At 49.8% G+C, this 13,794-nt stretch overlaps 5 protein-coding genes across 5 annotated transcripts; 3 read left to right on the forward strand and 2 right to left on the reverse strand.

The window, feature by feature from the left end:
* Positions 1–1,459: 1,459 nt before the first annotated feature.
* Positions 1,460–3,048, reverse strand: V8C40DRAFT_230203 (RNA polymerase II subunit A C-terminal domain phosphatase). The gene is made up of 3 exons (XM_083212653.1): positions 2,870–3,048; positions 2,480–2,681; positions 1,460–2,424 (listed from the first exon to the last, which is right to left on the reverse strand). The coding sequence occupies exons 2-3, from the start codon at positions 2,581–2,583 to the stop codon at positions 1,767–1,769; spliced, it is 762 nt and encodes a 253-aa protein (XP_083079203.1). The 5' UTR covers positions 2,584–2,681; positions 2,870–3,048; the 3' UTR covers positions 1,460–1,766.
* A 2,655-nt stretch (positions 3,049–5,703) lies between these two features.
* V8C40DRAFT_260528 (adaptor protein NBP2) lies at positions 5,704–7,221 on the forward strand (the record flags this gene model as incomplete). Its single annotated transcript, XM_083219152.1, has 1 exon — positions 5,704–7,221. One exon carries the CDS (start codon positions 5,704–5,706, stop codon positions 7,219–7,221), a length of 1,518 nt encoding a protein of 505 aa, XP_083079204.1.
* A 1,363-nt stretch (positions 7,222–8,584) lies between these two features.
* On the forward strand, positions 8,585–9,968 carry V8C40DRAFT_230211 (cytochrome-b5 reductase). The gene is made up of 3 exons (XM_083212654.1): positions 8,585–8,731; positions 8,825–9,194; positions 9,255–9,968. The coding sequence occupies exons 1-3, from the start codon at positions 8,687–8,689 to the stop codon at positions 9,821–9,823; spliced, it is 984 nt and encodes a 327-aa protein (XP_083079205.1). The 5' UTR covers positions 8,585–8,686; the 3' UTR covers positions 9,824–9,968.
* A 305-nt stretch (positions 9,969–10,273) lies between these two features.
* On the reverse strand, positions 10,274–11,395 carry V8C40DRAFT_11046 (uncharacterized protein). The gene is made up of 3 exons (XM_083210778.1): positions 11,178–11,395; positions 10,832–11,118; positions 10,274–10,739 (listed from the first exon to the last, which is right to left on the reverse strand). The coding sequence occupies exons 1-3, from the start codon at positions 11,349–11,351 to the stop codon at positions 10,451–10,453; spliced, it is 750 nt and encodes a 249-aa protein (XP_083079206.1). The 5' UTR covers positions 11,352–11,395; the 3' UTR covers positions 10,274–10,450.
* A 1,716-nt stretch (positions 11,396–13,111) lies between these two features.
* On the forward strand, positions 13,112–13,641 carry V8C40DRAFT_230216 (uncharacterized protein). The gene has a single exon (XM_083212655.1). It carries the CDS (start codon positions 13,190–13,192, stop codon positions 13,559–13,561), a length of 372 nt encoding a protein of 123 aa, XP_083079207.1. The 5' UTR covers positions 13,112–13,189; the 3' UTR covers positions 13,562–13,641.
* Positions 13,642–13,794: the final 153 nt, after the last annotated feature.

The raw sequence follows: 13,794 nt of genomic DNA on the forward strand, positions 1-13,794 counted from the left end.
AGCAATCATTCATTGGACCGACAACAAACGCGGACTGTCGGAGCAACTCTGCTGACTCTCTGAAATTGAACGGCCCTTGTGTCTTCTCATGGATGACGAGTATACGCACCCAAGCCGCCCTAGTCTTCATCTTGGATACTGCTTCATGGCCCAGGATCTCCAACCAGGGGCCTTGCGTTCACCAGAATCCGATACAGCACAGCCAGATTCCGGTGATTATCAACCGTGCCCTGGAAAATCACCGTGCTCGTAGAGGATCCGTGCCGTGCGCAGTCTTCGCTTTACATGTAGAAAACATGATTCAAATGCTCATGAAGTGACATACAACGAGCCTCAACATTGGATCAGTGCGCATAGAATTCTCGGAGTAATATAAGTTGGTGCTACGTAGTACGCAACCAATTCCACAGAACCTGCATCTAATCTCAAATCGAAGCAGCCTGAGCTCCGTAGATTAAAAGCATCCTTGCTTCACATCCATGGCCTTGGTCTAATAACTGTTTTCCGCTTCCAGTGCTAGTGCTCCGCCTGCTGCGACTCTGTAATGAGTGACCAAATCTTACTCTCCCCGCACAGCAAGCACCTTCATGCTGCGCGACAGTGCGACGGTGATGCTCTGTTCTAATGTCGGGGCCAAAAGTACTCCGTACAGTGAAAGCATACGTGGACGAACGTCGACAAAGCTCACTCCTCCGGGGGCGCTGTCTTAGACACGACGCGCATGCTCCCATAAATGACATCGCGACTTAGACCCTTGAATTGGGTGTGAGTACGGAGTAAAGCTATTTGCTTTATAGTGGTAAAGTACTCTTAAAATCAGTAAAATGAATTGAACAGACGAAAAAGAAGCAGAAAAACTATGCTCAAGAGTACTATTTATTCTTTCAATTATAACAAAGACTTGAATGGCACAAATCGACTCTTTGTCCACCTCTCGGGAGCCTCCCGAAACCAACGATCTGAAAGACTCTCGCTCTTCCAATCACCAGCTAATCCCATCTCGTCAAAGAGCCAATCTGGAACCTGCCACTCGAGATCTTGCATTGGACGATGTCGATTGGCAGATCCGGTTGCCGGCCACCCAACAGGACTGCAAGCCACTCGGGCTAGACGCGGGTTGGTGCATATACGAGGATCAACGCCACATTTTCTCGCCGTCGGCCATTTCGCAAAACAACGTGTAGTAATACCTAGGTAAGTCCATACCTAGGCAGGCAGTTCCTTGAATATCTGCTCGTCTCACTATGGATGTTCTTCTAGTCTCGCTATCTTCTTCTAGTGTCTGCTACTTTCTTCTAGTATCTGCTGCTATCGAAAACAGAAAAGCTTGATATCTTGTTTTCACGTCGGGTGTTCACAAGGCATGTATTTGTCCGGTTGAGTAGATGATGAGGCAAGCTGGTGGTTGCTATTATGCAATACGACGGGTATTTGGTCAATGATGTGAGTAAAAAGCCAATTACAATCGTAGCCAGAAGATAAAAGCACGGGGGATCGATGCCAACATGCAGCACTGGCCAATGTTTATTAGAAGTGGTTTGGAATCATATAGTCATAGATGGGTTGCAGGTTTAACATCCTGCCCAGTTGGTGTCTTCTCGATCTGATATCCTGAGGCAGTTGTCGTACGAAACAAACAACAATGAAGCATTTACTTTCTGCCAATCGCCGGAACGCCACGCCAAATCTAAGACAACTTTGGTCGTCATGAGCAACATGCTAGTAGATGATAAAAAGGCACGCAACGATAGATATCCCGTCTTCACTCAAAACCACGCCAGAGTCCAAGTCGATGGGAGATTGGGCCAGCGTTCCTGCCAGGCGGCAATAATCTCCGGCACTCGCTCGTCAAAGCTGGCGCGAGCAGCCGCGCTTCCACTGTCAAAGGCGGCCGGTCCTATGGCGCCTCGTTCTTCTGCGGCAGCGGCGTTGAGAGAGTTGGCGAGATCAAGGATGCCCTGCCCGCCGATATGGGCTTCCTCATGGTTATCTTTGATTTCAATGTTGATCACGTGTACCGGCCGATTCAATGGCGAGCCGCGATTTAGGAGATCGTCAATGACGGCATCCCAGCATCGCTCCTCACAGGTAAAAACTACGTCGACAACCCCGCCTTCAGTGCCCTCGCTGCCTCTATCACTAGTGTGCTGCAACCTGGGCACCCCGACGGGCCAGTCTTGCCAGCGTTCGGGGCCCCATTTCACGCCTCTATTTCTTCCCAGCATGTTCAATATACCGTTGTTACGGTATAGCCTAGGATCTTTAGCCTCCAACTCCTTGTACATGCTATCGTAAGATGTCTTGTTGAACTGATACACGTTCGGCTGGGTGATGGTCGGGCCCGGTAGCCGCACGAGAGAGCCCGTACCAAAGGATATCACAGGATAGTTGGCTTGGGAGAGTCGGAGATGAGCTTCCATGGATCTAGGTTCAAAATTAGCAACATGGTAATATGGGACCCTCGCATGGTCAGACGAACCTGTTGTTGTTGCTGGCGCAGACAGTGCAGAATCTGAGCTTGTAGTCCCCATTCTCATTTGGCGACCCATTCTGGGCCGCTGTTGTACCGTTCGCAGTCTCCATGTTGGGCAATTATCCAGGAGAGGAGGTAACGCGAGTGCTCCCGGACGACAGATGTAGCATTATTCAAGCTCCAGGCGGTGAGTTGAGTTAACCTGTACCTGATCAAACAGCGTCAGCAATTGATCAAAAGCTTATAGGCAATACATTAGATGGGATGAGTCTCTTCATCAGCTAGAATCGTATATTAAGTAAATTAAAATTTTTCATCAGAGCACAATAGCTCAGACAGCTCCAATAAAAGATTCATCATGGAAGAGGGGGGAAGAATGAGATTCGAGTTTCCTACCTTTGGACAAAGCGTCACAGGTACCTGGTTGCACGCATCAAGTAGTAGCCATTGACCAATGCAAGCTGTGTGCGGCGCTGGGGCTCGTCAATTTCGCTCAAGCTGAAGTAATATTGAGGCTCTCGCCAAAGCGTGGAGGTGGAAGGGAAAAGCTCGAGGGTGGAGCTATACGCGAGGAAGGGATAAACATCGGGTACAGTCGAAAGTAGGCTAAGCATGAATTAGTGCTATTAGGTAATCCGACCATGTGCTCTCACCGGTACGTACCTTGAGCTGCTTCAAGCCTCAAGATTTTAGCGCCTGTGCCTGTACCATTCAAGGGCTACTACCAGTTTCAGATATAGCAAAGTCTCCGATAAGATTCTCAGCAGCCTCCACGGAGCTCGGAACAACAATATGTATGTCGGCGCCGAAATACAACCTCGGAGTACAAAAACTTGCTCCTCTTTCAAGTAACTTGAAGTACTCTGTAGATGCACGAAATCTTGGTTTTGAGTTGGCATGTCCATGAAATTTGGTTCGTCGGGCGGCTACCCCACGGCAACTCGTTGCAGCCCTGTGATTGGCCTGTAGGCACGCGCATAACCTGAAACAAACGACGCTTGCATCTCCTCCAATCAGCGCCTGGCCTTGACAAACCCTGTCTCCCGCCAGTCTCCAAAAATAGAAGCGTCTCTCATGTTCTCATGTTGCTATTAAAAGGCAGCATTTTGCCCAGAGACTTTATGGGAAATGAGACTCGGTTTGTTATGATGTCTTGCGTTTTTTGTATCTCGAGCTTCTAGGACTATCATTACATTCCGGCTTATTCATTTTATTTTAATCTATTCTTTTGTCCAGTCTGGGCAAGAGATCACGCATCATGCATCTGTTCTGCGTACGCGCTAGCCACATGCATGTGATGGCATCGTGGATCCTGGTGAAGCAATAACATGTACGGAGTACAGTAGCGTTTTAGTACTTGTGTCCTCATATGCGGAGACAGTATTCAAGTATTCTCGTATGCTACAGCGCTGTATCATCTGTTCTGAGCGAGAGCTTCTAGTACAACCTCAAGCGCATCATGTTCACATCGAATAAAGTGCCGTGTTCCGTCAACTTCATGACATCGTATGGAGTACAGGCAGCCCATGCCGACTTTCTCTCGGCCAGCGAGCGCTGCAGAACTGAGACGGGAAATCCGCCGGAGCTAACACTCTGACGGAAACGAAATTGCCTCTGATCCTAACTCTGCTCGTATGAACCTGGGCCATGTTGGGGTTCAGAGCCCCCATGTGGGGTCATGGTTGCAAACCCAGGCTCGCGGTTTGCACGGCTTTGGCTGTAATCCGTCATGCTTGAGAATAAGGTACATATTGACTCAATGCTAGCACAGTGATCCGCAGCAGAGAGGTAAATGCTGGTTCTGGTAGCTCATGTGAAGAGGGTATACGAGTAGGTACAAGTACCTTAATATTGCTTCGTCCACCAGGTAGGACTCGCGCGGTCAGATGGGGTAGTATGGATTACAAAGTAGTTGGTCCTGCATAATGATGAACTGATTTCGCATTTCTCTTCCGTGTGATGGTTTAATCTAACTGAAATACCTCATCGAAATCCCATTGCCTTCTCTCGGTAGAGTATTGTAAGATATATGCGAGAGCTGGACCCCCCACCGTTTGGGCATAAGACACATGGAACGTATAACAGAGCCAGTACACACAAGTCAACCTCGACGCACGCCAAGCAGCTGCATGTGCTTTGAGGCGTACGGTATGAAAATCCATGTACTGGATTATTCGTAATGACTCTTTACTATTATTAAAACCAACCAGAGATAACACTCCCTTAAGTGTGTGTCTCGTCTTTCGTTCTCCTCATCACCCCGCCTCCCGCAGCCAACGTCGACTTAGACCTGAGACGGAGTATTACCTGCATGAAAGACAGCGCAACAAGCCATATCCAACTTTGCTTGCCGCTCATTCAATCTGGCGCTACCGGATCCATCTACCTCAGCCAGCCCCGTCAGCCGCTCAGACAAGCACCAGACGTCGATATACACATTCATCGTAGGGAGCATCCGTTGAAGCCATTGGATCAGTCTCCAGGCGCTGACTCGCTGGCTATTTGCGGCTCGGCCAGTAGAATTAGGGCGTGACGCGCTGGCTCCAGGCCCTCCCATCGAATTGCATCAACCAACAGGCCGGTCTTTGACAGCGGTTCGCCACTAACAGACGCCAGTACTTGTACCCGCGCAGTACATTGAAAGCTGATCCATTCTACCACTGGACTGAACAACTAAACTCGACTTGCATCTTGGGGGACAGCCTTGTCGTCTCCCGCACTCCCGCCATCTTCTCGCATTTTGAATCTCGATCAAGAACCTCCAACATCCAAACCCAAACCCAAACCCAAACCCGCAGCGCAGGGGGTCACCTCACCGTTGCCCAGACCAGAGCCAGCATCCCTTCAGAATCACCGCTAGCCTCCCTCGAGCCTCTTCTGCAACAAACCCTGCCCTGACACACTGGCGACCGCTTGTCTCAGATTAGGGTTTTCTGAGTCTCCCACCTCCCCTCCGCAAGGCCGATCGCTCTGACCGAAACTCACACTGCTTGCGCTGCATATCAGAAGCAAACCGACGCTCCCCCAGACATCGCCAACCCTGAACCGTTCGACGTGCGCTGGAACAATCTGGATAGAGGCGTGCTAGCCTGCCGGCGGCTGAAGTTGGCTTATTCACGAGCCGAGGCGTGGAGCTGGCGAGTGCCGTCAAACTGCGCTGAATTCTTCCAATCTGGCAGCATCACATCCAGAGTTAGACTGAACTGGGAGGGATGACCGCGACCGCAACAATGTCGATGAACTCGCCCCCAGCAACAGCGTCCCCGGTGGACGTGTCGGACTCAATCGACTCTGTCTCTGCCCCTCTGACCTCGAACTCGAACTCGAACCGCCACAGCACATTGTCCCGCCCGCTGTCGTATGCGTCCAAGAACAGACTGTCGCAATACTCGATTGCCGGATCGCTCCCCACCCGATCGCGGCCTCAGTCGCACGTGTTCCCCATGTTCCCCTCGAGCCTGGCGTACACGCTGGTGCGCGACTTCGCATATCCCGTCATGCACCCGATGCACTACGGCCCGCCGCCTGAGCCTTCTGGCCCGCCGTCTGGCCTGACGACGCCAATGAGCGAGAGCAGGAGGCTTTCCGAGCCGTCAGTCTCGTGGGACCAGAAGATGCCGTGGGATTCATGGACTCCGGACCCCTTCAACCGGGCCCACGATCTACCGCCGATCCAATTTGGCGACGGCCCTCCATACAGCGAAGATGAAGATTTACAGAGCCCAGTGGTTTCCACGAGGCATCGAAAGCACAAATCGACTTCGGCTACTCTCCATACTGGCAGGGGGCGCACTGGTCGCGATCCCGACAGGGGCCAATCTGCCATCATTAGCTCCAGCTATGATGACAGCCAGAGCTACTACTTGGGCATTGGCAGAGATGGAAGTGAGCAGTACTACGTGAGCCACGGAGGCGAAGCGAACGGACCCGGCGGTGAACTGGTCACCTACCCGCCCGGTCAGGCGCATCATAGCCATGCATACCAGTATTCGCAGAGACATGATATCGATGGCTATGATTCGGATCACTCAAGCAGCTCATCCTCGCCAGGGGGCCCTGAAGGAGATCAGTCGCGCTATTCGCGAGACTATCAGTTCACAATCACATCTCCCGACGAAGAGTTCCATGGTAAGGCCGTGGCTTTGTTCGATTTCGAGCGAGAGAACGAGAACGAACTACCATTGGTGGAAGGCCAAATCATTTGGGTGTCATATCGCCACGGCCAGGGCTGGTTGGTTGCGGAGGATCCAAAGACGCAAGAAAGCGGCCTGGTTCCTGAAGAATACGTTCGACTACTCCGGGACATTGAAGGAGGCATGAACAGCCTGACCGGTGCCCTCGTCGATCCATCTGGGTCTCCTAGTGATGCCGTTACTCCTACCCAGACAGAGAGTGGCAGCCAGTACGGCCACACTCCCACTCCTAGCACTTCAACCAACGGATATCACCAACCAGTTGTGTCCATGTTTTCAACCTCCAGCAAGGACCTCAACCCGTATCCCACAGAGCAGCTTGGCATCCAAGCTGGCCAAGCCCCGCCTCAAGTTGTTCACTATCATGGACAGAGAGGAGGAAGCCAAATCAGCACACCAACATTAACCCAACTTCAAGAGTCTGAAGCGCAAAGAAGAGCAAGCCAGGACGCGGGAAGCAAAACTGAAGGAGATTCGCCTACGGCGCAAGAAGAGTCCACCGTAAAATCTACGGATACGCAGGCGTCGAACGAGATAACGGAGACGGAGCGGTGATGAACAATCTATGGCATGACTTGCCAAAGGGGACCGGAATTCAACCCTCGAGCTGGATTTACAACGTTTATTCTCTAGGTTTTTTCATGTATTTTGATCGTGAAAGAGAAATAAAGGACATGGGACGTGTTAGAGCAACCCACGCATGGAATCGGATTTACACCAAACTGAAAAGCGGCATAACATTGGCAGAGAAGCTGTCAATCTAGCCCTCGCTTGCGATGGCTGCCGTAATGGAGTTACAAAGGGAGGCCTGGTGTATCTTGGATGGCAAAGAAAAAAAAGTAAAGAGGACAACAGAGGAAGGGCATCCCTTCTCTTTTACGGATGGGGAGAGACTCGCCAGTCTCTGGCTATTATAGGTAAGGTTCAACCGAAGCGGGGAAAAGAGAGCGATTTGGAGCAGTGCGATGATTTGGATGATAATTCCTACGACTCAAGGGGGCAGGGCATCGTTTTGTATTTTGGCTGGGCCTGGCGTGGCTCTGCTTTCCATGATGGATGGATGTTTGATAACACCGCGAGTGAATTACATGGGACCGGATTGAGTTGTTAGATGTAATAAAAACGGAAACTATTTGGCCCAAAGGGATTGTTTAGGAGTGGCTTTGTATTTCCTCTCCATGTGATGTGTTGGTGTTATACTCCCAAGCTTGGACAGTTTACCCTAGAAAAAGCGAAGAGACTCGGAGACTATCAGTGAGAGTTCTTGTGATAATAACAACGGCCGTATCGATGGAATTGAGAAGGTGGATGACCTCTCAATCCTCAGCATAGATAGATATGGAAGCAATGTCTCAATGAGCTATAGATCAAGTTCTTGGATCTATTTGAGGAGGCATTGGCTAGATTCGAGAAAATTACAAAAACAGGACATTTCCCACTGCAAAGCAGGTTTTTAGCATCATAGTGACGATGTTCAAACACATGCCAACCACCATGAATTGAGCTACATTCATCTAGATGAATTGATTATTTACATGCATCCAATGATTGGGTTCCTGGTTCCTGGTTCCTGTGGTGGCTGGCGTATCAACGCCACGACATTGTTTTGGCTTTTGATCGTCGCCAGCAGATGCAGATGGACAGATGCAAAGAGAAGAATCCCACTTGATAGCCGATTAACACCACAAAATCAAACAGTATCAATAGCGGCTTCTCGACTTACCAAGCACTGGGGAGCATTACCAATCCTGCACTACAATTCGGCTCGATAATTCGTCATAGCAGCCCCTCGGAAATAAATGGCGATTTGGACATTGTATTTAAAGTGGACAGCGGCCACGGGCCAATCACGTGGCGAATGCCGTCATTCATTGCACGTCTAACGCTCGGCAATCTTGGTGGCTGACGGACTTTTTGGCAGCTTGCTGTTTATCTCATCCAATCCCTTCCTCGACGATTTCTGGGACCAATTCCTCTCTACAAGCCTCAATCGCTGTTGGGAGACTTCTTAGAATTCAGAATGTTTGCTAGATCAGTTTTCCGTGCGGCCCAGCCGCTGAAGATGGTAAGCTTGAAGAGCCGACAGCTCCATATGCTCAGTCCGAGTCAACCCAAATTGCCGCTGCAGACGGGCTAATTGAGACTCACCATCTTGCAGCATGCGCGCCGCTATGCCACCGAGTCTGGTGCCAAGGGCAGCTCAAACACTCTCCTTTACGGTGCTGGCGCTGTTGGCGTCGCTGGTGCCGCCGCCTACTTCCTCAGCGGTTCCAAGGCTGAGAGCAAGGTCAAGGAAGTCGTTGGCGCTGCTCCCAAGGCGGCGTTTACCGGTGGTGACCAGGGTTGGCTGTCCTTGAAGGTCTCGGAGGTTGAGGATGTGAACCACAACACCAAGAGAGTTCGATTCGAGCTGCCGGAGAAGGACCAAGTTTCTGGCCTGCACATTGCCAGCGCTATCCTGACCAAGTTCAAGGCCCCCGATGCCGAGAAGGCAACTCTCCGTCCTTATACTCCCGTCAGTGATGAGGGTAAGTAAGGACCCGTCCTGTTCTTGCAATGAAAATACTGACAGTCAATCTCAACGTAAGATGACAGGGGCTTCATCGACCTCTTGGTTAAGAAGTACCCCGATGGACCTATGAGCACCCACATCCACGGCCTCAAGGTTGGCGAGGAGCTTGCCATCAAGGGCCCTCTCCCCAAGTACCCCTGGTCTGAGAACAAGCACGACCACATTGCCCTCATCGCTGGTGGCACTGGTATCACCCCCATGTACCAGCTTGTGCGAGCCATTTTCAAGAACCCCAACGACAAGACCAAGGTCACCCTCATCTTCGGCAACGTCACCAAGGAGGACATTCTGCTGAAGAGCAAGTTTGACGAGCTCGAAAACACTTACCCGCAGCGCTTCCGCGCATTCTACACCTTGGACAAGGCCCCCAAGGACTGGGTCGGTGGCGGCGGCTTCATCACCAAGGACCTGCTGAAGCAGGTTCTCCCCGAGCCCAAGAGCGACAACATCAAAGTCTTTGTTTGCGGCCCCCCTGGCTTGATGAAGGCCATCTCCGGCAACAAGGTTAGCCCCAAGGACCAGGGCGAGCTTACCGGTGCTCTGAAGGACCTTGGCTACACCGCTGAGCAGGTGTACAAGTTCTAGACGGCATGTTGATGTGATAGAGATGGAGCCTAGGAAGAGACATACACAGGCATCATTTGATCGGTAAAAAAACCAAAGACATAGACCAATTTGCCACTGGTAGAGAATAGAATCTAGGCGGCTAACAAATAAACATAAGCTACCACAAATACATACTTGTATACCTAACAAGTATAAAACTTACTTTAAGTCATGAATTTGTCTGATCAAAATCCTCCGAATCCCATGAACGGGCACCCACATGGCGTTAACCTCCGCCTATTGGATTGCCCGTATATACCCGGTTTCTTGAGCATCTGCTACTGTTGCTATGCTCCTCTAGTATCTGCTACTACTGCTAGCTTCCTCTGGTATCTGCTGCTATTGTTAATTCTTTCTAGTAGCTGCTACGATGGCTATATTTCTCCAGTATATGGTATTATCACTTGATTTGCCTTTAACTAAAATACTAGATGGAGTACAGGAAGGTTAGTATGTGTAAGTAGGTGCACATACTGCTTGATCGTCTTAATCTCAGCTCATCAGAATGCCATTTTTGGAGCATTGGAACCCTATTAATCAACAATTTGCTTGTTCGACGCCATGAACAACCCGTGTGTCTCACCAGTAGCGAGACGATCATTTGCATCAGCCGCCGTCACACCCTCCACTTCCACCTCCTCCTCCGCCATCACATCCACCATCATATCCTCCGCCTCCTCCTGCACCACCGTCTGATCCGAAGCCGAATATTGCGCTCAGGCCCCTACGCGGTTTCTTGGTTCGAGGCTTCATGGGGGGCGAAACTTTCATTGATCTGGTTTGGGATCCATCGGCAAAAGAAGCCCTTCTTTTGACTGGCTTGCAAGGGAGGCCAGCTTTGCGGTGGCGGTCAATGACAATGGAGTCAACGACCCAGGACAAAAAGAAGAGACCACTAATTTTTATTTTGATATAAGTATTAGCATCACATAGCCATACACGCAGTTTTCTGGAGGGATTTGTGCTGGGCACAGTGAGCAAACTTACATCTCTAGACACCCCATAGCGCCTATAGCATAAAGGGTATCGACGTGATTCATCGGGATGGGGTTCGAGCCGTCATGTCGGTGCCCAACAGGATTATCGCCGCTCCCATGGACAGTGCCTCGCTTGGCAACGAGATCAGATACATCTTCAATCAAGAGCGGGGCAGAGACGGCCCAGGCAACAAAGACTGCACAGTCAGATATGAGAGGCGTCCAATATCTGAAAATTCGGGGAGAGGCGAATTGAGCGATAATAAGCAGAATAGAAACGCCGACGGTGGAAGCAGACTATGAAAAGTGAGGTGTTAGAGTTGTTTTGCAGAGAACTGGACGCGGAAGCTTTTTACTATGACAATCATGACGACCTGAAGATCGGTCGGGACGTGGAATTCTTCCAAGGCATGGATGGAGAGGAAGAGAACGACGAGACTGGTGACGATCTGGAATACGCGCATCCATATCCAGGCCTTTGGGTAGTCCGGAATATGCTCCTGGCCGCGCGGGCGCTCGGGAGGCGTCATGACGAATGCAAAAATAATCTCTTTCTTCACGTAGAGAATATATCAATCTAAGTCTGATGATCCGAAAGAAGAAGAAAAAGAAGAAAAAGGCGTGGCCACAAAGAGGATGCCAAGGCTCGTTTTAAACAAGGGGGCAATGTGAGAGACCACCTCAGATACTATCACCCGTGATTGCTGCATGTCTCGCTCGCCCTGAGTCACACAGGGTTAACCGACTGGACACCAGCCCCTCTACGTAATAAAAAGGCTCGGGTCAGACATTCTGTTTCTCTGGTCAAATCAGCACAAGAGACAAACGCATATCGGCAGCGGGAGGAGACACAGACACGTAGATCCATTCATCTCGTCTCGCGCATTAGGCAAACAACCGTCTTTGTGCTCCGTGTTGGGCCCCCCTCCCGAGCTCTCCCTTGTTTGGTGTTGATTATTTAGCCAAGGGGGGGAGATTACCGCCCTGTGGGTGCCCGTTCATGGGATTCGGAATATTTCTGATCAGACGAATCCATGACTTGAAGTAAGTTTTGTACTTGTTAGGTATGTATTTGCGGTAGCTCATGTTCATAATATAGCCATAGGAGCAGCCACTAGAGAAATATAGCCATCGTAGCAGCTACTAGAGAAAATTAGCAACAGTAGCTGATACTAGAGCAAGGTAGTAAGTAGTAGTAGCAGATAATAGAGGAACGTTCAAGAAACCGGGCATATACGGGCTATTTAATAGACAGACTTTTCTTCATCCTGTTCTGATACTTGAGCCTCACGCAGTCGTTAGGGTACTAGATAGCCAGCTTGTGGTCCTGAAATTTATTCCCTGAATTAATTGTCCGTAATGGGCCTATGTGTACTTGGCTTTCCCACGCTTTACAGTCGGGTGGTATCCGAGGCGCGGCACGCAGGGTCGGTAAGGCGTCTCAACACCATGGCGTATCTTCGCGATATCTGCTACAGATCCACACACAAACAAAAAAAAGACAATAAAACGTAACACTTTGAGTATATTACAAGCAAGCGATACGCGGTCAAAAAGCTAATTAATAGAGAGAGATTCATTCATGCCCTTTAGTGTTGGCATTCTATTACAGTAAGTAAAGAAAGAGGGAGGTTCTTCTTTCAGCTGTTACCAGTTGCTTTTACAGCTTTCAAGCTTACTTGAAGGCATAGACAATTAACTGACCTGATTTCACAGGTTGGAATTGTTTCACGTGATAATACACCGCCTTCCTTTCGTCTATAAAGCTCTCTCTTTTCTTCCTCTCGCTCTCCCCCTTTTCTTTCTTCCTCAACCCCTCTCAGCTTCCATCCAGAGATGCCAACAATCCCCCGCCTTTGGAACTTGTTTATATTGTGTTACACCCTTCAAATACTCTGTTAAACGCAGTTGTATCAACGAAAACCGCACAGAAGACGGCCAACACAAAAGATCCCACGGAAGAAAGCCACGCCGAAGCAAGCAACTCAACGACCACGCGATGGCGCCTCCCGTCCACCTTTTACCACATAATAACCCATGTCCCAACCCCCAACTTCCTCCTCTACAGATCGAACTGGACAGAGTCAGCCGGCAGAACGCGGGAAACCATTACATATATGGTGTTCGCGCCATTATTGCCTATTAGGAGCAGGCGACAAATATGACTAAAGAAGACCAGAATGAATACTTGGAATTGATCGAGTCATCATCATATGAGAAAAGCGGCCTTTCCGTGTTTCTCCTTTCGCACCATCCCCTCTATGAAAAGCTAATGAATGAGCCCACATGGGCAAAATTCGTTTTTCTGTCGGCTCTCTACCCAAATATACTAGATACCAGCCAACAACAGATTGCTTTTCACAAAGCCATGTTATCAGCGTTCGGTTCTCTCCAGGTGGACGATCTGACTGAGAACTATCGCTCCTACCATGATGAACCTGATCGTCAGGAAACTCAGGAATCACAGCAGAGCATGGAAAAAGATGGCGAGCGGTGCTGGGCTATACGCGATGGAAATATTTCGATGTCACAGCAAGAGATGCCGGTAGCCAATCAGGAAAACGAACAAATAAGCATATCAGCATTCGAAAATGTTCTCAGAGATCGAGAAATTGCCCTCGAAGCGAGAGAGGCCGCTGTCGCGGCAAGAGAGTCTGCCGTGGATAGGAGAGAGGCTGCTATTATGGTGAGAGAAAATTGGGCTGTGGTCACAATGAAGCGGTTATTACAGCGAGAATAAAGAACATTTTACGACATCACGGTGTTCTTTAGACGCTGGAACCGATCATTCGCGAGGCTCGGGACCAGGTTCGTGATGGCGCCGATTATATCTTTGATGTATGGGAATTTCAAGAGGCTGGGGAGTGGCCCAACGTGTGGGAGTGAGGTCGCCTGTCGAACTTGTTTTTCTACATCAGACATGATCAGTATTTCTCTTGCTATGGTATGAATATGGAGATTCTGCTCTTTTCT

This window comes from Trichoderma camerunense (genome assembly GCF_050948025.1).
Source record: "Trichoderma camerunense strain CBS 138272 chromosome Unknown V8C40scaffold_1, whole genome shotgun sequence".
Classification (NCBI taxonomy): Eukaryota; Fungi; Ascomycota; class Sordariomycetes; order Hypocreales; family Hypocreaceae; genus Trichoderma; species Trichoderma camerunense.

What these genes read in the sequence shown, in the direction of transcription:
- V8C40DRAFT_230203 (XM_083212653.1), bottom strand. Translation starts at nt 2,583, where the DNA reads ATGGAGACTGCGAACGGTACAACAGCGGCCCAGAATGGGTCGCCAAAT. An exon ending in TGCGCCAGCAACAACAACAG is followed by an intron (nt 2,425 to 2,479) that starts GTTCGTCTGACC and finishes TTTTGAACCTAG; the next exon opens with ATCCATGGAAGCTCATCTCC.
- V8C40DRAFT_230211 (XM_083212654.1), top strand. Translation starts at nt 8,687, where the DNA reads ATGTTTGCTAGATCAGTTTTCCGTGCGGCCCAGCCGCTGAAGATG. An exon ending in CGGCCCAGCCGCTGAAGATG is followed by an intron (nt 8,732 to 8,824) that starts GTAAGCTTGAAG and finishes ACCATCTTGCAG; the next exon opens with CATGCGCGCCGCTATGCCAC. An exon ending in TACTCCCGTCAGTGATGAGG is followed by an intron (nt 9,195 to 9,254) that starts GTAAGTAAGGAC and finishes TCTCAACGTAAG; the next exon opens with ATGACAGGGGCTTCATCGAC.
- V8C40DRAFT_11046 (XM_083210778.1), bottom strand. Translation starts at nt 11,351, where the DNA reads ATGACGCCTCCCGAGCGCCCGCGCGGCCAGGAGCATATTCCGGACTAC. An exon ending in AGGTCGTCATGATTGTCATA is followed by an intron (nt 11,119 to 11,177) that starts GTAAAAAGCTTC and finishes CACTTTTCATAG; the next exon opens with TCTGCTTCCACCGTCGGCGT. An exon ending in GCTATGGGGTGTCTAGAGAT is followed by an intron (nt 10,740 to 10,831) that starts GTAAGTTTGCTC and finishes AATAAAAATTAG; the next exon opens with TGGTCTCTTCTTTTTGTCCT.
- V8C40DRAFT_230216 (XM_083212655.1), top strand. Translation starts at nt 13,190, where the DNA reads ATGTTATCAGCGTTCGGTTCTCTCCAGGTGGACGATCTGACTGAGAAC.